This window comes from Bubalus bubalis, chromosome 1 (assembly GCF_019923935.1).
Source record: "Bubalus bubalis isolate 160015118507 breed Murrah chromosome 1, NDDB_SH_1, whole genome shotgun sequence".
Lineage (NCBI taxonomy): Eukaryota > Metazoa > Chordata > Mammalia > Artiodactyla > Bovidae > Bubalus > Bubalus bubalis.
The window spans coordinates 193402711-193423997 of record NC_059157.1 but is presented as its reverse complement, the minus strand read 5'-3'; the positions used below and the strand labels follow the sequence as shown (position 1 = coordinate 193423997).

Sequence of the window (21287 nt, the reverse complement as noted above, 5' to 3'; positions counted from 1 at the left end):
GATTTCTACTTAATAAAAAAGGATTAAATTACATATGGTATTGAGTTGTTTTAGACACTGGAGAGAAAAAAAAAGGAAAAAACAAAATTTGTAAATCTAAGTACAGATACAAGAACTATCTTTCATAGCATAATAGCTACTGGTGATATAAATAAGCTCTTAGATTTGTTGTCAATTTTGGGGGATGCTGTACCATGTGGCATGCGAGATCTTAGTTCCTCCACCAGGAATCCAAACTGGGATTCTTGCATTGGGAACACCGAGTCTTCACTGCTGGACCAACAGGGAAGTCCCTGCATGTAATTTTTAACACATATTTGTATGAATACCCATATATGTGATGGTGCTTTTCGACTCTTTTAGCACCCCACTCCAGTACTCTTGCCTGGAAAATCCCATGGACGGAGGAGCCTGGAAGGCTGCAGTCCATGGGGTTGCTAAGAGTCGGGCACGACAGAGTGACTTCACTTTCACTTTTCACTTTCATGAATTGGAGAAAGAAATGGCAACCCACTCCAGTGTTCTTGCCTGGAGAATCCCAGGGACGGGGGAGCCTGGTGGGCTGCCGTCTATGGGGTCGCACAGAGTCGGACACAACTGAAGCGACTTAGCAGCAGCAGCAGGGAACCAAGTGGTTCTGTGTTCCCCACATCCGCTCTGGGGGCCAGTGACACAAACTGCTTCTGCCCTGCTCACAGACTCATACATGGTAGGATGTTACAAGAAACGAAACCAATAGTGTTTGTCAAGTCCCCAGACACCCTTGTCTGTAAGAAAGGATGTATCTGAGAGCCCAGATCAGAGCAGTCAGCATTGTCTGACCTGGAAAGTGATGTCATGGAATGCCCTGGTGGCTGAAAAGGGAACATGAGACGGGCAGGTCTGGGAGGCAAGCCCGGAGCACAGGCAGAGAGCGTGCAGGACGGGTGCCAAGTAGACTCTAAATAGGGAAGCTGGTGTAAGACAAAGAGGCTTGAAAAGAGTGAGACGGCATGCTGCCAGCCCCAAGGAGTCTGTGCCGAGGAACCTAGGAATTATTTTCACGAACAGTGATGTCTGCAGAGGTTCAGAGTTCCCAGAGAAGACAGAGGAATAAGAAGAGTCCAGAGTGAATTTCCCGACAGTAGTTTCAGGCATTAAAGCCTCTGTGACCATGATGATTGATTTATGTCAAGTGGAAAGTGCTGGTCAGGCACATTGCAGTGTATAACTGAGGTGACAGCTGTCGGAGGGTTGAAAACGGTGTATTTCTTACCCAGCAGAAGGTGCGAACGCGTGATTTTAATGCGGCAAGAGTTAAAATACACTGAGATTGTCTTCACGCTCACACCTCTGCTGAATAGTCAAAGGTAACGGGCTATTACTATTTTCAGAAAATAATGTATTTTCATTTTAAAATGTGGTACCAAAATAAACATTTAAAGGGACACATGTATGAAAGGTTAAAAATAATATTCAACAAGTTAAAAATGTTGAGAGAGATGTACTGACACATCTGCAACAAAAAAAACCCAACTTTTCAATCTCTTCATGGTTTACTTTATATTACAAATTTTGTGCCACCATTAGATGATATATTCATTTCACTTCTTTACATACATTGAGGAAGAAACACAAAATCAGACCTAAATATATTACAAGGCATTTCAGGGAGGTGTGTTTTGTTGGCCACCAAAAAAAAAAAAAAAAAGATCTGAAATTTACTTTCAAAATTGAGATAGACTTGTTTAGAACCACTATCCTGGCTCCTTTTCCGTTTTCAGTATATCCTGGCTTTTCTCAAGGTCTCAGTAAATGGCTTACAGAAATTCTCCGGTCCAAGGTTAACATTCCAGATGTTCCAAAAAGTCATGTTCAACACATTCTTCCAGTTGTTTCAAGACCCTTGGGTTATCTGCGACAGGAAACTCCATGAGTGGAGGAGGGCCTTGGGTGTCAGTGGACAGTCGACTCTGGGTTTTAAAAGCACAGTTTAGAGTCTCAAAGAAGGGCATCAGTTGCCTAATGCTGGAAAGAGAATGCTGGTGCAGCAGAGGGAACTCGCTCTTCAAGGCGATCTCATCTGAGCTGCTGATTTCCTGCAAAAAACCAACGACGACATGCTAAGGATTAGAGAGGCCCATGCAGGCGGTGAAAGCTAAGACATGAGTCCTCTAGGAAAACTCCCTGTCCGCCCTGACGGCTGCAGTATCAACTCGAATCCCACGTTCCCACTGCCATCTTCCACCAGATTTCGCTGTGAGTCATCCCGCTGGGGCCCCTGCCACCCCTCCTGCAGGCCCTTCCTTTGAGTCACAGAGGGACTCTGCAGGCACGTCTCCTTCTACAGCAGGGGTCCCCAACCTGTGGTCTATTCAGGAACCGGGCTGCAAAGCAGAAGGTGAGTGGTTGAACAAGATGAGATTACAGAGTAGACTGGACATTAGCAACACACTTCGGGTGTCCCTGTCTCCCATGACTCCCAGCTGGGACCATTAGGTTGCAGGAAAACAAGCTCAGGGCTCCCAGTGATGCTGCATTATGGTGAGTTGAATTATTATTTCATTATCACAATGTAATGATAAAAGAAATAAAGTGCACAATAAAGGTAATGAAACCACCCTGAAACCACGCCCCCAACCCATCCCAGCTCCCTGGTCGGTGGAAAAAGTGCCTTCCACAAAACCGCCTCCTGATGCCGAGGAGGTTGGGGACCGCTGTTCTGTAGGACTGTGTCCACCCAGGAGGCTTTGCCTCTTAGCATCCAGGATGAGAAAGTGACATACATACGCTAAGACAAAGATGAAATGTATAACCCTCTCCAAGTCTGAACACTTAAGAGGCAATTTGAACACCGTTCAAAGTCATTGAAATCAAATGGCATATGAAGTACTTCACTCACCCCCTGAGCCCATCCCCCTCCACCACAGATATAAATTTTGTAAAAAGGAAAACAATTACCCCATATTTTAATTTTAGAAGTTCAAGAATCCTGACAGTGTGGGGCTTGCATTCTTGGTGATCCTCCTCTAAATCTGAGGAGAAGGCAGGGCTTTCTGTGTCCACTTCAGGAACAAATGCCCACCTGTAACTGGAGGAAGAGAATCTGAGGTCAGGCACATGGGCTCAGAGCCCACCCAGAGGTTTTCAAATAGCTTCTCTGAGATGTAATTCACGTACTACACAGTTCACTCATTTAAAGTGTACTATTCAGGACTCTCTGGTGGTTCAGTGGCTAAGAGTCCACGCTCTCAGTGTAGGGAATGTGGGTTCAATGCCCGGTCGGGGAACTAGATCCCACATGCCGCAACTTAAGAGTTCACTCGTTGCAACTAAACACTTCGCATGCTGCAACTAAGACCCAAGACAGCCCAAAATACAATAAAAAATAGATTGCACCATTCCATAGCTTTTGGTATATTCACAGAATTGTACGTCCATCACCATCCATCGTGATCAATTTTAGGGTATTTTAAAACCCCAAATAGAATTGCTGCTCCCTTTATGCTCACCCCTCAATCCACTCCAATCATCCCTCAATCTCATCCCTCAATCCACTCCTCAATCAAGGCCACCACTAAACTACTGTCTGTCTGTACAGGTCTTTTTTATTCTGGTCATTTCATATAAATTAGAATCATGGTTGTACATGATTACATTCCAACCATGTACTACATGGCTGTTTGTACCTGGCTTCTCTCAGCCTACTATCGTCAAGGCTCGCCCATGCTGTACCACATGCCGACACTTCCATCTCTTTGTGTTGTAGGCTACTGCATTGTCTGGACACACCATATGTTATTTATCTGCTTGTCAATGGATGGACATTTAGGTTTTCTCTACTTTTTGCCTATTATGATTAGTGCTGCTATGCATATTCACGTACATTGGAACTCACTTAAAGAAGAAAAAAAAAACTTTCTTTTTTAGAGCAGTTTTAGGTTCATCCAAAATTGAGCAGCAAGTATGGAGGTTTCCCATTTGCCCCCTGCCCCTTCTCTACTAGGCTGAGCCTCCCTGTCAACACTCCCTCTGGAAGGGTACATGTTACAATCGATGAACCGACACTGGCTCACCACCATCACCCCAAGTCCAGAGTTAAGCTTAGGGTTCACTCTTGGAGCTGCATCTTCCATCGGCTTGGACAAGTGTGTAATGACATGTGTCCACAGTATAGTAGACACACAATCGCACACAGTCATCTCACTGCCCTGAAAATCCTGTGCCCCGCCTCCCTCTCCACTCCTGGGACACACTCATCTGTTTACTGCCTTTACAGTTTTGTCCTTTACAGATCATCATATAGTTGAAAACATATGGTATGTAGCCGTTTCAGACTGGCTTCTTTCATTCTGTGTTTCTAACCACAAACATTTCTACACAATTCCTCTCTTTAGGGCGACAGGACAGAGAGAAGTGGCATCTGGGGCCAGGCATGAAATGAAACATACGAGCGGCCGTGTTAAGCCCACAGGAATGTGAGCCAACAGGGGCAGAGTGAACTGGAGACAGCGTGTTCCATTTAGTTAATTAAAAACAAAGAGACCAAAAAAAGAAAATACGTAAATGCAGTGAGGATCACCAGCGGGGGACTCTGTTTTATAACCACCCAATAGCAAAACCCTCTGAAACACACACACGAACAGAAACCCATCTGTAAATACTACTGTGAGCCAAATTCACCAAACCACAGATGTTGCGAGTAATCTGAAACTCGGTACTCTGAGCAGGCTCCTCGGCCACTGGTAACCCACATGCTGTACAGGAAAGAACAAGTGAAAGTGCTGACAAGTAAAGAAAGTCATCTCCTTCAAAGAGGACACGTGGTCCCCTGTGACTTACATCTGAAATAGTGGCATCTTGTCAGGTGGAAAGGAAAGTGCTGTGTCTAGGAATTTGCAAGCTGATAAATAGAGGACCAGCTCGCTCTGGGGTATCTCCCCCACCAACGGCCCGTTTCCATCAGAGGCTGCAACTTTCATTCTGTTGATTTTGTTGCTGTTTCTATAAATTGGCAAAGAAACTCTTGTTAGAAATTCATTCACATCCACTGTAGTCCTTTTGCCTATGAAATGTCCATAAGAAGGTTTTTTCCTTTTGAAAAATGGTCAGAATAGCTGTAACTACTTCAAGAAAATGGTGTTTAGGATGAGCTAACCCTACATCATAAATTGATGTCCACAGTCTGGATCTAAAAAAAAAAAAAAAAATCAAAACAAAAAAAATACAGGGATGTCCATTAACCTTCACATATGTGCACAGACTCATACACTACTTACCTCAATGATTCATTGTCCTTTTTCAGCTCTTCTTCAAGCTGTATGAATGCCTGAATCTTAAAAAAAGAAAGTGAATTCAAGTTACTATTTGAGAGAGGTTAAATCTAGCTTAATGTTTAAAACTTCTATGTCCATAAAAATTAGCAAATAAAACAAAAGGAATCAAAAATATGAAAAGACAATCTATGAAATGGGAAAAAAAAATGCAAACCAAATACGATAAGGGATAACATCCAAAATACATAAAGAACTCATACAACTCAATCACGAAAAAGCAAATAATCAAATAAAAAATGGGCAGAGGACTTGAATTGACATTTTCCCAAAGCTATAGGAATGGCCAACAGGCACATGAAAAGATGCTCAACATCACTAATCATCAAGGAAACGCAAATCAAAACCACGATGAGACATCACCTCACACCCGTTAGAACCGCTGTCACCCAACGGGCGAGATTACAGATGTCGGTGAGGATGTGGAGAAAAGGGAGCCCTCGTGCACTGCTGGTGGGATTATAAACTGGTATAGTCACTACGGAAAACAGTATAACCGCTCCTCAAAAAGTTAAAAATAGAACTACCGTATGATCCACGAAACCTACTTCTGGGACTATACTCCAAGGAAATGAAAATATTCTCAAAGAGATATGTGCACCCCCATATTCAAGGCAGCATTATTTACTAGGCTGGCCAAAAAGTTTGTTCAGGTTTTTCTGTGACGTGGGAAGAACCTGAATGAACCTTTTGGTCAACCCAATACAGTAGCCAAGACATGGAAACATTCTAAGTGTCTATCAACAAATAAATGGATTAAGAAAGTTTCATATATATATATATATGAATATATACATATATATACACACGCACATATATGTGTGTATGTACACACATGCATGCATATGTATATGTTTACACACATACACATATGTATATGCATATGTGTGTATACACACATACATGCATATGTATGTATATGAGAATACACACACACAGTAGAATGTTATTCAGCATGAAAAGGAGGAATCTTGCCATTGGCACATCTGTAGTACTTTGGAAGGACTCGGAGGGCATTACAATATGTAAAATAAGTCAGGAGAGAAAAGACAAATACTGTATAATCTCACTTATAAGGGGAACCTAAGAAACAAAACAAAGCAAAACCAAACCAAACTCATAGAAGAGATCAGAGGCAGGGGGTGGGAGGAGGGAAGATTGAATGAAGGTGGTCAAAAGGTACAAGCGTTGATTTATAAGACATATGTTATTACTAGGGATAATGCAGGATGTGAAAACTGCAATCAAAGCTGCTGTAAGTCACAGGTGAAAGTAAAGACAGTAAATCCTGAGTTGTCATCACAAGGAAGAAAATTCTTTTCTTTTGGATCTGTATGAGATGATGGGTGTTAACTGAATGTGATAAGAGTCTCATGATATATTTCAGTCAAATCATTATGTGGTGCACTTTAAACTTTTATGCCGCTGCATGACACTTATGTCTCATTAAAAGTGGGAAAAGGCCAGTTTAAAAAATAGCAAACAGGGCGCTCTATGGCGGTCCAGTGGTTAAGACTCAATGCTTTCACTGCTGGCTTCAATCTTTGGCTGGGGAAGTCAGATCCCAAAAGTCACATGGGGTGGCCAAAAAAAAAAAAAGGCAAATAATATCAAATTAATTTAAATAACTACAATTGAGAGGTCAACTATGATTAGAGGATAAAATATCACTACTTAACCAAGAGCTGACCATGCACTACCAACTTGATTGAAAATTTTACAGATCAAATTAGATATACACAAAAGGATACATTATTGCTGAAACCGCATTTTAAAAAGCTCCAATTTTACCTCAAGAATAAAGTACTTGCACTTACCAATTCAGAGACCATTATTGGCCACAGTGAAGTCAAATGTTGGGGAGATATTCTTAGCAGCAAAACTCTGAAAAAAAGAAACATCTGAGCAGCAACTGAGGATGTCTGTCCCACTCTGAGATTGTCTGTCAGGCGTTCTAAGGAAAGAAGATTTTCGAGATGTCACACAAATGAGGAGTTTGGAGCTTTTCACTAGACAAAGAGGAAAAACACAACTGCAATCGCTCTGACATTCGACAACAACTGTACGTGAGCTGGGTGTTGGGAGAATGGTACTGCCCTTCATGTTTGCCCACAGCCCTCTTCTTTGTGAGGCACAGCAGTTCCTGGCCTTTGCTAAAGAAGTGAGCCAAGGGCCTCTTATTCCCCTGCTACAGTTGAGTAGGGAGGAGGGCATCAACTTCCGGCTCAAGCCAGAAATCCACTGCATCATCAATGAGCATGTAAATGATGGTGGGTTTTTTTAATTCTCAATTTTTGGTCATGCTGTCTAGCTTGCAGGATCTTAGTTCCCTGACCCGGGGTCAAACCTGTGCCCCCTGCAGAAGCATGGAGTCCTAACCGCTGGACCTCCAGGGAAGTCCTGTAAATGTTCTTCTAAGAATATCAAGTACAAGACATCAAACTATAAGATCACATAGGTTGGTTGGCAGATGACACTGTATTTTGGGGGTGAGGAGTGACAAGTGAAGTGAGTGAATACAAGAATTATTCAGTTAAGTTTAGATTTGATGACTACAACAAAAACTTCAATTCCTGCAGGAAAAAAAAAGTTGAGTGAAACTCTCTAGCCCCTAAGTCTTCCCCATTTCTCCACTGAAATAATTGCTTATAGAATGTGATTCTTCTCATAATTTAAGGTTTCTGAGGAATATGACAAATTGCCATGGCAAACAGCTGAACTATGGTCATGCTGGTTAAGATTCACTGGAATACATTAGTAATAAACTTCTCTTAAAATCATACAATATTCTTTCTTCCTCAGTAGTTAACCTATGCTGGACAGTAAAAGCAAAAACTTTTATCTCTATCTCTTATGGTTCCAATATGAAAAGGTAGTATTTTCAGACACCTATACCACATGGGAGAACAGAAGAGCATCCCAAATGATGTAAAATGTTGATACAAGTATATACATTCTATGTTCACTGGAATCCCTATAGCCACCACTGCAAAAACTTTAAAAAGAGACACATCCCCAAACCCACTTTAAATAAATCAAAATGTAATGCTGAAAAAATGTTCAAGTAACCTCAGGAAAATAGAAAAAAGGCAAACAAAGGAATTAAAAACAAGGAACAAACAGAAAATAAATAAAAAGGCATAATATATCCTGACATGCCAGTAATTACATTAAAGATAAACTGTCTAAATCCACCAGTTAAAAGAACGAGATTGGTTGAATGGATTAAAGAAATGATGCACTTGTATGTTGCTGCCGCTGCCAAGCCGCTTCAGTCGTGTCCGACTCTAGCGACCCCATGGACTGCAGCCCACCAGGCTCCTCTGTCCATGGGATTTTCCAGGCAAAAGTACTGGAGTGGGGTGCCATTGCCTTCTCCGGAAAGAAGAAGTATGCTATCTTATACAAAACTTGTATGCTATCTTACACAAAACTCACTTCAAATATAATTATATAAGTAGGTTAAAGGTAAACAGATGGGAAAAGACACACCATGCAAACATTTTAAGAAAGCTGGAGTGGCACTATTAACACGGAATGGATTTCAGAGCAGAGCAGAGCACCAGGGTCAAAGGGGGACACTGCAGAGCGAAAGGTCAGTTCAGCAGGAAGATGTAACATCCTAAATGCCTATGTACCAAACAACAGCGGTCTAAATTACAAGAAGAAAGAACTACCAGAACTCAAAGAAGAATAACTTCTGACAACTGTAGCTGAGGTTCACCATCCCTACCCCATGACGGATAGAAGCCCTAGGGAAAAAAACAGTCAAGTAAGGATATACAAGAACCGAGCAATACCACCAGCCTGCAGGATCTAAACAACACTTGCAGAACACTCTGCTCAACACAGCAGAATTCATCTCATTAACTGCTCGTGGAACATTCACCAAGACTGCTTAATGACCCATGACAAAATCTAACTTCAACAAACTTAAATTCTACAAAGAATGTTCTCTGACCACGTGTGTGTGCTTAGTCGCGCTCAGTCGTGTCTGACTCTTTGTGACCCCATGGACTGTAGCCCACCAGATTTCTCTGTCCATGAGGATTCTCCAGGCAAGATTCTCCAGGGTTGCCATGCCCTCCTCCGGGGGGTCTTCCCAACCCAGGGATCAAACCCAGGTCTCCCGCATTGCAGGGGGATTCTTTATCGTCTGAGCCATGAGGGAAGCCCACTCTGACCATAATGGACTCAAACTGGAAATTAATTACAGAAGAACAACTGAAAACACTTGGAAACTAACAAACTTCTATTAATAAATAAGATATGGGCTGAGGAAGCATCAAAGCAAATAAAAGATATAAAGCAATGAATGAAAATTAAAAGGTTATCAGATTTTGTGGGATATAGTTAAAGTAACGAGAGGGAAATGTATAGCACTAAGTGCTTACATTATAAAAGAAGAAAGCACTCAATTCTATAAATTAAGCCTCTGTCTTATGAGACTTGGAGAAGGAAATGGCAACCCACTCCAGTATTCTTGCCTGGACAATCCCATGGATAGAGAAGCCTGGCAGGCTACAGTCCATGGGGTTGCAAGAGTTGGACATGACTTAGCGACTAAACCATCACCACCACCACCACCTTACGAGACTAGAAAAAGAACAGACTAAACCCAAAACAAGGATAAAGAAGGGCATGATAAAGAGCAGAAAGAAATGAAATTACAAACAAAACAAAAATAATACACACAAAAAATCAAACTAAAGTTTGGTAATTTGAAAAGAACAATAAAACCGATAAACTTCTAGTCCCAAAAAAGAGAAGGTAAATTACCAATATCAAGAATGAAACAAAGGTTATCTCTATAGGCATCAAAAAGGATAATGACGCTTGAAATTACTGTTTAACTGAGGATGCAAAATGGTACATCCACTCTGAAAAACAGTTTGGCAATTTCATAGAGAGTTTCTTAAGAGTTTCTTAGAGAGTTAGATGACAAAGGTCCGTCTAGTCAAAGCTATGGTTTTTCCAGTAGTCATGTTTGGATGTGAGAGTTGGACCATAAAGAAAGCTGAGCACCGAAGAATCGATGCTTTTGAACTATGGGGTTGGAGAAGACTCTTGGACTGCAAGGAGATCAAACCAGTCTATCCTAAAGGAAATCAGTCCTGAATATTCATTGGAAGGTCTGACGCTGAAGCTGAAACTCCAATACTTTGGCCACCTGATTCAAAGAACTGACTCATTGGAAAAGACCCTGATGCTGGGAAAGATTGAAGGCGGGAGAAGGGGACGACAGAGGATGAGATGGTTGGATGGCATCACCAACTTGATGGACATGAGTTTGAGTAAGCTCCAGGAGTTGGTGAGGGACAGGGAAGCCTGACGTGCTATAGTCCATGGGGTTGCAAAGAGTCAAACACGACTGAGTGACTGAACTGAACTAGAGAGTTAAACAAATTTATCACAGGACCCTGTAATCAAACCCTTGTGTAGAGAAATGATAATTTACAACCACACAAAAATGGTACATGCATGCATCATAGAGGCTTTATTTCTAATAACCCCAAACTGGAACAACACAAATGTCCTCCAGTTAAATGGATAAATGAACTGTGAAACATCCATAAAATGGAGTATTATTACTCATTAAAAAAGAGCAAACTCTTGATACACCCATGAACCTACTTGCCTCTGGATGGATCTCAGAGGCATTGTACTGAATGAAAAAGCTATTCTCAAACGGTGACATGCTGCATGATTCCATTTATACAATATTCTCAAAGTGACAAATGAAAGTCATGGAGAACAGGTGAGCGGTTTCCAAGGGTTAGGCCTGGGTAGAGGGTGTGACTCTATAAAGAAGTGAGTGGCTTGATGCTGGGAAAGATTGAAGGCAGGAGGAGAAACGGACCACAGAGGATGAGATGGTTGGATGGCATCACGACTCAGTGGACATGAGTTTGGGTAAACTCCAGGAGTTGGTGAGAGACAGGGAGGCCTGGCATGCTGCAGTTCGTGGGGTTGCAAAGAGTCAGACACGACTGAGCGACTGAACTGAAATGAGTAGCTTGAGGGCATTGCTTAGTGGTGAGGGAAGAGTTCTATGTCCTGGTTGTGGTGCTGTCCACAGAATTTGTAGGAGATTCATTCACAGAACTGGACACACACACAAACATACACAAGAATGCATTGTAGAAACTGGTGAGCTCTGAACAAGTCTCTAGTTGAGTTGCCGTAACATTCCCATGTCAATTTTCGGTCTTGATGAGGGACTGTGCTTATGTGAGACGTTACCACGGGGAAAGCTGAACAAATGGTACCCAGGAACACTAGGTACTACTGGTGCAACTTCTTGTGAGTCTTAATCTACTTCAAGAAAAAACAGATTTAAAAAAAGTGGTTTGTACACATAGGGCATATTTCGTATTGATACTTCAAATCAAAACTAAACTCATGAGATTATTCTTCAGTCAAGATGATCTATTTTAGAATCTCTAATATGCCTTTCTTAGCTGAGTGATAAACCTCACAGGCTTAAGGAGTCCTTGTGAGCAGACAGAGGAGACAGCCCTGAGCCAGAACCATGCACCACGGCCAAGGTTGCGGAATATCGTTTTAGGCTGGCCAGGTAATCTCGCCGAGCCGCTTCCTATCTGTGAAACTCACCTGCCTCAAAGGGTGCCGCCTGAAGACCACAGCCTACTGCTGGGAGCCAGAGAGCTCGGGCTTCAGTCCAGGTTTTGCCAGGTAGTGGCAATGCAACTTTACAGAGGTGCTAATCCCTCTGAGCATCGGTATCCTGATGTAAAAAATGGAGCTAACACAGGACAACGAGGCAGACTTAAAAGATGGGAGGGACTTCAGGAGACCGAGAAGGAGCCGCCCTCATCAATTAAAGGGCATGGAGTGTTGCGTCAGGGTTGCCTTTCTGATCCCTTCGTCAGGAGCCTTTGTAGGGGGTGATGACTGTCTTCCTTTAATTCTAGACAAGCAGCATTTGATCATCCTTCCCATTAAAAAATAATAATAATAATTGCTTTGAGCTCATTTATAGATTCTTTTGAGATCAATGTAAAATTTATGTCATGAGGAGCCAAGATATACAGCGTTATTTAGCTCCACACTCCACTCACAATGATCACCCTTCACTCAGGGCTGCTTGATGGTGGTGGTCAGTCAGGGGGAAAGGACCCCAGAGGGGACCCCAGAGGAGAAATACCAGGCCTTCCCTATTCCTACCTCTTCTGATCAGGCCTTGACTATCCACCATGGTGTACAATTATTTAGACCCTTCTGGATTGTCTACTCCCTTGACCTCATGGCTCCAGAGGCCACTCAGTGACCCAAGACTGTCAGAGAACACTCAGAAACCCACCACTCCAGCACCACCAGGGAGTTCCACTCTATTTTTTCAAACAGGTAGAATTAAAAAAACAAAAACAAAACCAAAAACAAACCACCCTTGAGTTATCCAAAGTGGAGGGTATTTATTTGGAGAAATTCCTCTTTCTCCAAGGGCTCCCAAACATTTCCTACTTAAAGTCAGCATGAAGGTGACCTCCATATACATATAAGAAAGTAAAAGTGAAGTTGCTCAGTCGTGTCAGACTTTGCGACCCCATGGACTGCAGCCTACCAGGCTCCTCCATCCATGGGATTTTCCAGGCAAGAGTACCGGAGTGGGTTGCCATTTCCTTCTCCAGGGGCATCTTCCCGACCCAGGGATTGAACTCAGGTCTCCCACATTGCAGGCAGACGCTTTACCCTCTGAGCCACCAGGGAAGCCCCCATATACATATATGCCATATATAAAAGTACCATATATAATGTATATACTATTCTGTGGCCCCCTACTTCCCTTCCCATTTCATGATCTCTCAGAAATTGAATGTTTACATCCTGCCGTGGTCAGACCCTCCACGCCGCTGGTTAAGGAAGGCCACTGTCTGTGTTCTTCTTGCTCTGCACACTGAACAGTGTCTCTTCAGCCCTCTGGGGCTCACCCCAGGGTTTAGGAGAGCGTCTGATGGGCGAGAAGGTGGACTGCCCGGTGCACTGGCCACCGGCTTCTGGGACAGGGGGCTTGACGCTGCCCTTTCAGGCCCCTGTCCCGGGGCCAGGTGCGTAAAGCACCGTCCCAGATGCTGCCCAGGAACCACAGGAAATGTGGTTCCTGTCGCTCTTCCTCCCTCCCAAATCCTGTAAGGATGCCACGAAATTCAGCTCTGACTCTGCTCTGAGCTGAAGGCTTTGGGGGGCTGCCGCTGTCTTCATGGGCATTCCTGGTCACCCTTTGATCTTATCAGCCTGTTAATACTTCGAGTAAGGATCTGTCCTATCTGAACATTCGCTTTCACACCTCGTAGGCATTCAGGATGTTATGGCATGAACATCTCCATGATGCGCTTGCCGTTGTGGAAGTTAAGTCAGCTGAAGTATAAAATGGTATTTTTTATTATTGCCAACGTAAAACACTATCATAATTAATACCTGGGAAAGATGTTAGTGTTTTGGCCTAAAATCATTAAGACCTTTCAATGGTTAATCAAGTAGGGACGTGGGCTGAGAACTAGTAGTACTAATATTTAGGAAAAGCATATACTTCGTGAACTGACAGATATCTATATGAAAATTTTTAGGAGGGCAGCATTAAGAGATCTATTGCATAATTCTACGTGGAACAATCTGAATGCCCTTCCACTGGTGACCGGGCACACAACTCACAGAATGGAACACTGTAGATAAACAAAAAGGAGTAACTCCGGGTAAGTACAAGAGCATGAAGCCAGGCTCAAGGGCTCTATGCTGTCTAATCACATTCACATTTATAAGAGATTCTGGAAAAAATGAAACTACGTGAGCAGAAAGCAGATTTAGCGGTTGATGGGGTCAGGGGAGGAGATGACTTCTGAGGGGCAGGAGCGAACCTTCAGGGGTGATGGAAATGTTCTGTATCTTGACTGCAGTGGTGGTTATGTGACTGTGTTTATCAAAACTCGCAGAACTGCACACCAGAAGGCTGCCTGCTACTGTACCTAAGGTGTCAGTCACTCAGCTGTTCTGACTCTGAGCGACCCCATAGACTGGAGCCCACCAGGCTCCCCCGTCCCTGGGATTCTCCAGACAAGAACACTGGAGTGGGTTGCCACTTCCTTCTCCAATGCATGAAAGTGAAAAGTGAAAGTGAAGTCGCTCAGTCGTGTCCGACTCTTAGCGACCCCGTGGACTGCAGCCCACCAGGCTCCTCCGTCCATGGGATTTTCCAGGCAAGAGTACTGGAGTGGGGTGCCGTTGCCTTCTCCGTCTGAGCCACTAGGGGAAGTCATCTTTACTGTATGTAAATTATACCTTAATAAACCTGACCCTCCCCCAAAATGACTGACATCATCATGATTCTAGTATTTATAAAACTGTTTTTACACTAGTACTCATGATATTTAACATGATCTTGAAAGATTTTTTTTTTTTACTTCATTATATCTTGTTTAGGCTATGAGTAAAACACATTTCTATTTGAGAATTCTTTCATATCTTGGAGGAGGGTGAATTAGAATGTTCATCTTAACATTTCATGAGGAGGGGAAAAAACCCTCCAAAGTCATGTGTAATATCCACATTCATTTTTTTAAAAAGGATTTTTGATGTTGAACAGTTTTTAAAGTCTTTATTGAATCTCTTGGGCTTCCCAGGTGGCTCAGTAGGTAAAGAACCTGCCTGCAATGCAGGAGACGCCGGAGATGTGGGATTAATTCCTGGGTCAGGAAGATTTCCTGGAGGAGGGCATGGCAACCCACTCCAGTATTCTTGCCTGAAGAATCCCCGTGGACAGAGGAGCCTGGTGGGCTGCAGTCCACGGGGTCACAAAGAGTCGGACATGACTGAAGCAATTGAGCATAGCACAGCACTGAATTTGTTACAGTATTGCTTCTGCTTTATGTTTCGTTTTTTTGGCCCAGAGAGAAGTGGGATCTTAGTTCCCCAACCAGGGACTGAACCCCCAACCCCTGCTCACCACTGGACCACAAGGGAAGCCCCAGTCATTCATTTTTGAGGCAGATAAGGGATAATAATAGGGTGAAGGAGAGGAAAAAAACTGCTAAGGAATAAAGGCACTCCTCCACAGTCTTGCTCACTAGCCTCCGTTAGGACTGCACCCTCCAAGTATCTGAACTGCAGGAGGGATCTAGCAGGAGACAGTGCTGAAGAAGTATGGCCAGACTTTAAAAAATGACCTAATAGACTGACAGCATTATAGTAATAGATTTTTAAAACAAAGTTCCCGATTTACCAGAGTTCTTCTACGATCGCCCCTGTGGAACGCTCATCTAACACTGGCCCATTTTGCCGGAATGTGCTGTGGGCCCCCCTGGTCTCCAGCCGTTCTGGCCACTCTGGGCCTGTCTGTTCGGGGAGGGGGCTTGGGGGGGAGGGTGGGCCTTCTTACCTTGGATTAGAGGAAGGTAAAGGTGGTACTGATCAAGTTCTCCACTGAAGACAGCAAAAGCCTGGCGCTTTAGCAGCATGGCTTTCTGCTCAAAACTGGAGAACAGTTTTAAAGAACTGCTCTGCATGCCTGGAATAAATACAGCAAATAAGTTTCACTTAGTGAGAAACCTACAATGAGAGGTAAGTGATGAGAAATTCACACAAGTGTTCATTCCTATCTTCCCTGGTGGAATATGGTCTTGATTAAAGGCATGCAGCTATTATCCAAATATTTAAAATTTATGGAAATATTTATTTCTTGAGTGATGCTTAACTATAGGGTATTTGAAGACGATATGCAGTATAGAAAAGTACTCCTAACAAATTACGGTCACTTTATCATTGCTTTCAAAAGTATTATCTCCATTATAAAAATGCAAAATGGTGGTGAAAGGCATTCTTGTCAACTGACTGGAACTAGAAAGGTTCATTCACAGAGTCCCGGCAAATCCTATGCATCACAGTACAGTTTGTGGCTGAAACTGCACCATAAAAAGTTTGAGCCACGTTCTGAAATACATGGTAAAAGCTCATTATGACCAAAAGGCATCGGTCCTTTAAAGTATGACTTATGTGCAGATTAACACAGAAAAACTTACTCATTAGATCTTTAAACATAGTTTTCTCATGAGTCAGAAGATGGTCAATAATGGACTTCCAACTGGATATTAAAAAAAAAAAAAGCAAGGTTAAATATGCAAAGGGTGACAGCCCAGTCAAAAATATCAAGGAAAAATAACATGTCCCTTTAAGATTAAAGACTGCTTTCTGAAAAGTTAGTGAAAGGGATGAATAAGGAGAAACTAAGCAGAAGCTCTTCATTTATAACCTTAATATAGGGAATAAATAACAGGGAGTAATGAATAATTCCCAGACCACCATAAAAGAAAGCATTTGTGTCAAAGTCCTTTGGCTTCTGCAAAAAAAAAAAAAAAAAAAAATGTTAGTCACTCCATTGTATCTGACTCTTTGCGACCCCATGGATCGTAGCCCATCAGGCTCCTCTGTCCATGGGATTCTCTAGGCAAGAAAACTGGAGTGGGTTGCCATTCCCTTCTCTGGGGATCTTTCCAACCCAGGGATTGAACCCGGGTCTCCTGCATTGCAGGCGGAATCCTTTACCATCTGAATCAAAGGGCTTTTGCAAGGGTTGCCCTTAAATGTGTTTGCACAGATGATGTCCATACACTTGTGTCGAGGAAGGGCAGTTGGGGCCCTGAAGACAAATATCACTAGTTTTCATCAGACTCTCCCACGGTGCAACAGGATTACAGGGTGAAAGTGAAGTGAAAGTGAAAGTCGCTCAGTCGTGTCCGACTCTTTGCGACCCCATGAACTATACAGTCCACAGAATTCTCCAGGCCAGAATCCTAGAGTGGGTAGCCTATCCCCTCTCCAGTGGATCTGCCCAACCCAGGACTCAAACTGGGGTCTCCCCCATTGCAGGCAGATTCTTTACCAACTGAGCCACCAGGGAAGCCCAGCAACACTGGAGTGGGTAGCCTGTCCGTTTTCCAATGGATCTGACCAACCCAGGGTGAAAGCTGTGGTCAGAGAAGCTGACCAGTGTCTACCCTCGACCCCTGCTGTTAATAAAGACATGTTCAGCCAAGCCACGGGCAGAGTTATGAGTGGTTCTGCTGACCTCTGAGTAGAAAGTGCAGTCAGTTCATCCTGATTCTACGCATCTCTGCTGCCCGCGCAGAGGCAGGTGGCTGCACGGTCTCAGAGACGACTCGTGGAGTGTAAGCCCAGAAGTGGGGGGAAGGACCCAGGAGGGCCACCACAGAGCCCTGACGTCTCAGTGCTGGTCCATCATCTTGTGATTACAAGACAGAGCAGCACTAGGTCAAGTACAGCTGGAACCCCTTGTTATGCTCTTTAGGAATAATAACAATTCTTCTCTTGATTATTAAAAAAAAAAAAAAAGGGCACCTGTGTCGTTTTCAGAAGACTTCAATTCCTTCCCCGGAAATACACCGTTAACCTGCGAGGGATGTCCTAAGATTTGGGATGATAATACCTAGCTCTGCTCACCATTTCAGGAATGGGAACTAATTATAGAAACCCACACACTTTGCTACTTGACGGTTCCCGGCCTGTTTTTTTAAATCAGGATGGCGTTTCTTACTGCACACAAGCCGTGTCCATCTGGAAGAAGGCCGGATCCAAGAATAACTCCAGGGCTTCTTTCTTCCAGGCCCGTTTGGTATAGGCGTAACCGCTCAGGGAACTCAGCAGCTGGGTGCCCGCCCGGAAGCTGGGGGCGTTGTAGGCACTGCAAGGGGGTGGGAAGGGCAAAGGGTCAAGGTCAGAGGCCGTGAGAGGAGCCCTGTTGGATGCGTTTCCCATTAGCCATCTTCCCACACCTGGGCAGGAGTGGGCAGGTTTGGGGGGTTACAGAGAGGCGGCGGCAGCCGTACCTGTGATTGCGTAGGTAAGGGAAAACATAGTGGAGCAAACGTGAGATCAAGGGCACCGCTTTCTCCTTCTCGTCACTTCGGTAAACCATGTCCAGGAGCGACGCCAGGACCTAGGAGAACAGGAGTTGGAACACAGGACTCTCCTAAAGGAAGTGGCAATGTGGGGCACAGACAGCCTAGCAGGGCAACCCCATGAGGCAGCCGGAGGCCCAGGCTGGCTTACTGGCTCAGCCGGGACGGTGCAGCCGGAGCCCCCAGCCTCTAAGAATGGACGCGCCCCCGTGAAGCCTCATTCCCCCAGTGGGGATGACGAGGCAGACATGTACTTACCTCTGCCAGGAGGGACAAGGCCTGCACGCTGTACACTGAGGGTGCAGAGGCGGACACCATCGCTGAGGCGGCAGCGGCAGCATCTGCTGAGAGAGGCATTTGTGTTTTAACCGTGACGGATGGGGGATGTGCCCATTTGCCCAGTGGTTAGGACGCTGCGATCTCACTGCTGGGGCTGGGGGTCACTCCCTAGTTAGGGAGCTAAGATCTCGCAGGCTGAACAGCCAAAAAAAAAACCAAACTCAAGATGGATTGGTCACCATCCATCCATTTTATGCCCCCAAAGCCTCACGTGAACGTGAGTTCACAAGTCTCCACCTTTCACTCTGATTACGTGTGCAAGTATGTGTCACATATTCTTCTCTTCTCACGTGTTCAGTTTCAGCAACTGAAAACCTTTGCTTAGCACCAGCTCACCATCTTCCTCCCTGCTTCTCTTCCCATCATCATTCTTGCAACTTCAACATCCCCTTGGGTGGTGCCTGTCACCCTGGCCTCTGAGCTGCGCAAGTCTTTTCAGCGATCTTTTTATTTTGCTCCAGCTCAGCCAGCCACTGTCACCGTCACACACGTGGCTGTGCCAGCTTCCTAAATCTCCATCTCTGGCCTCCTGTCGTGACCGTGTCTTATTTCACCTGCTCGCTTATTCCTGGAACGCTGCTATGACAGCTTCCTCCAGCCCCTGCAATTCCCCACCTTAACTAGCCATCAACCCCCCAAGTCTTCGCGTCTCTTCCTCCCCACCCATACCTGTGGTCCATCAGCCACCTTGAGAGCATCCTTCATTTTCTCCTCTCTCCCTCCTGAAGCACTCACTCAGAGGCATGCAAAGCTTGGCTAAACCCAGCGATTGCCTAGTTCCACACAGCAAAATGCTCTGGAGAAATCAAACCACTATGAACTAGATCTCACTCTATTTCATGACCATGAACCTCAAAAGACACGTGATGCTACTATATACCTTCCCCGTGAATCTCAGCGCTATGCTGGCTTCCTCACGCTCCAACCTAATCCACCTCCTCCCTCCAGAGCCACCACCGTGTGCACCTTCTCAGCTGGCAGCCTCACTTCATATCTCATTCAGAAAATGAATGTAAACAAATGGGAACTCCCTTGGTTTGGCCCCACGCATTATTAATCTAGAACGTTGATATCCGTGTTCTCTGCCTTGTCTGTTTGATAGACATGTTCCTGGCTCTTGTCAAAGAACAGTAATTCCATTTACCATGTTAACCCTGGCCCTTTGGCTGTCAAGAGCTGATGCTGGGAAAGACTGAAGGCGGGAGGAGAAGGGGACGACAGAGGATGAGATGGTTGGATGGCATCACCGACTCCATGGACATGAGTTTGAGTAAACTCCGAGAGTTAGTGATGGACCGGGAGGCCTGGTGTGCTGCGGTTCATGGGGTCTCAAAGAGTCGGACATGACCGAGCGACTGGACGGATGGCCGTGAAAAACGTCGCTTTCTAACTATCCTTTTACCTTCTGGTCTTGATTCCTACCACTCTGCTGCACTGTTCCATTACCATACAAATATGCTTCGACGAACTCCAACTGAAAAATAAGCCAAATAAACGATATTCTTTGGTCCTTAGTACTACTTCATTAGGGCTTCCCTGATGGCTCAAGTGGTACGGAATCTGCCTGCAGTGCAGGGAACGCAGGTTTGATCCCTGGGTCAGGATGATCCCTGGAGGAGGAAATGGCAACCCACTCCAGTATTCTTGCCTGGAGACTCCTGTGGACAGAGGAGCCTCTTGGAGAATTACGTTGGCAAGTGGGGAAGGCAGCATAGCACCAAGGGACATTGGAGGGGGTGGGGGCAGTTCTCTATGGGGCTTTCCTTGTAGCTCAGTTGGTAAAGAATCTGCCTGCGATGCAGGAGACCCGGGTTCGATTCCCGGGTTGGGAAGATCCCCTGGAGAAGGAAATGGCAACCCACTCCAGTATCCTTGCCTGGAGAATCCCCTGGACAGAGGAGCCTGGTGGACTATAGTCCATGGGGTCACAAAGGGTCAGACATGACTTAGCAACTAAACGACCACCACCGCTCTATAGGAGGGTTAGCGTATGGGCTGCAGTCCATAGGGTCTCAAAGAGCCGGACACCACTGAGCATGCATTCACTACTTCATTCCTGTCTCGCTGATGATTAAGCCTCAGTGGATTATTGACACCCAATGCCAGGTCCTTCTCATCTCAGTCCTTTATGCCTCCTGACCCCAGCGTGCCATGACCCCCAGCCTGGTCCAGAGAGCCTGTGTCCTTAGCTCACACTGCTTCTCAGCAGCCTTCTCACCAACCACGCATGCGCCTCCTCCCTCCTTCTGGAAACACTCTCCTTCATAGTTTCCATGACTTAAAGTTTTCTCAGTTTCTCAACCTACCCCAGTGACCTTTCCCGACTGTTTCCCAGACCATCTCAAGATTTAATATGGCCATGCACACCCAGGCTCCATTTCCCGCTCCCCAGATGTTCCTGCAAAACCCGCAGTCGCCCTTGAGTGCCTTTCGGTGACTCCCGCGTCCCAGTCCATCAGCGGGTCCCGGGGACCCCGCCCTCCCACCAGCCCACTGCATTCTAGCGCCCGTGCCTCTGATTCAGTGTCAGCTGCGCCGGAAGCACCATGAGAGCCTTCTGTCTGAACCTCTAGTTTCTGTTCTGGGTTGCTGCGGCCCATGTTGCTCCCAGCCGCCACACTGATGTTTTCTGAAATCTCAGTCTGATCCTGTCACTGCTCCAAAGGCTTGAATGGCTTCCTGCAGCAAGCGGGCAGACGGCCAAGCC

At 44.9% G+C, this 21287-nt stretch overlaps 1 protein-coding gene and 1 non-coding gene across 8 annotated transcripts in view; one reads left to right on the top strand and one right to left on the bottom strand.

Annotated features, from left to right (window-relative positions):
• Window positions 1–1513: 1513 nt before the first annotated feature.
• DOP1B (DOP1 leucine zipper like protein B) overlaps window positions 1514–21287 on the bottom strand; it is a 131134-nt gene continuing 111360 nt past the window's right edge. For 2 of the 7 annotated variants that reach the window (XM_044948200.2, XM_044948207.2), the window contains exons 28-37: window positions 18500–18585; window positions 18170–18279; window positions 17878–18024; window positions 16346–16407; window positions 15706–15834; window positions 7130–7266; window positions 5259–5314; window positions 4822–4983; window positions 2941–3070; window positions 1514–2078 (exon numbers count right to left, since the gene is read on the bottom strand). In XM_044948200.2, the coding sequence (XP_044804135.2) occupies window positions 1824–2078; window positions 2941–3070; window positions 4822–4983; window positions 5259–5314; window positions 7130–7266; window positions 15706–15834; window positions 16346–16407; window positions 17878–18024; window positions 18170–18279; window positions 18500–18585 (1274 nt within the window). In that variant the 3' untranslated portion in view covers window positions 1514–1823. The other 5 variants (XM_044948202.2, XM_006071973.4, XR_006553542.2 and 2 more) reach the window with 4 other exon arrangements.
• On the top strand, window positions 20341–20413 carry TRNAR-GCG. Its single transcript has one exon. It is a non-coding gene; the product is annotated as a tRNA-Arg (tRNA).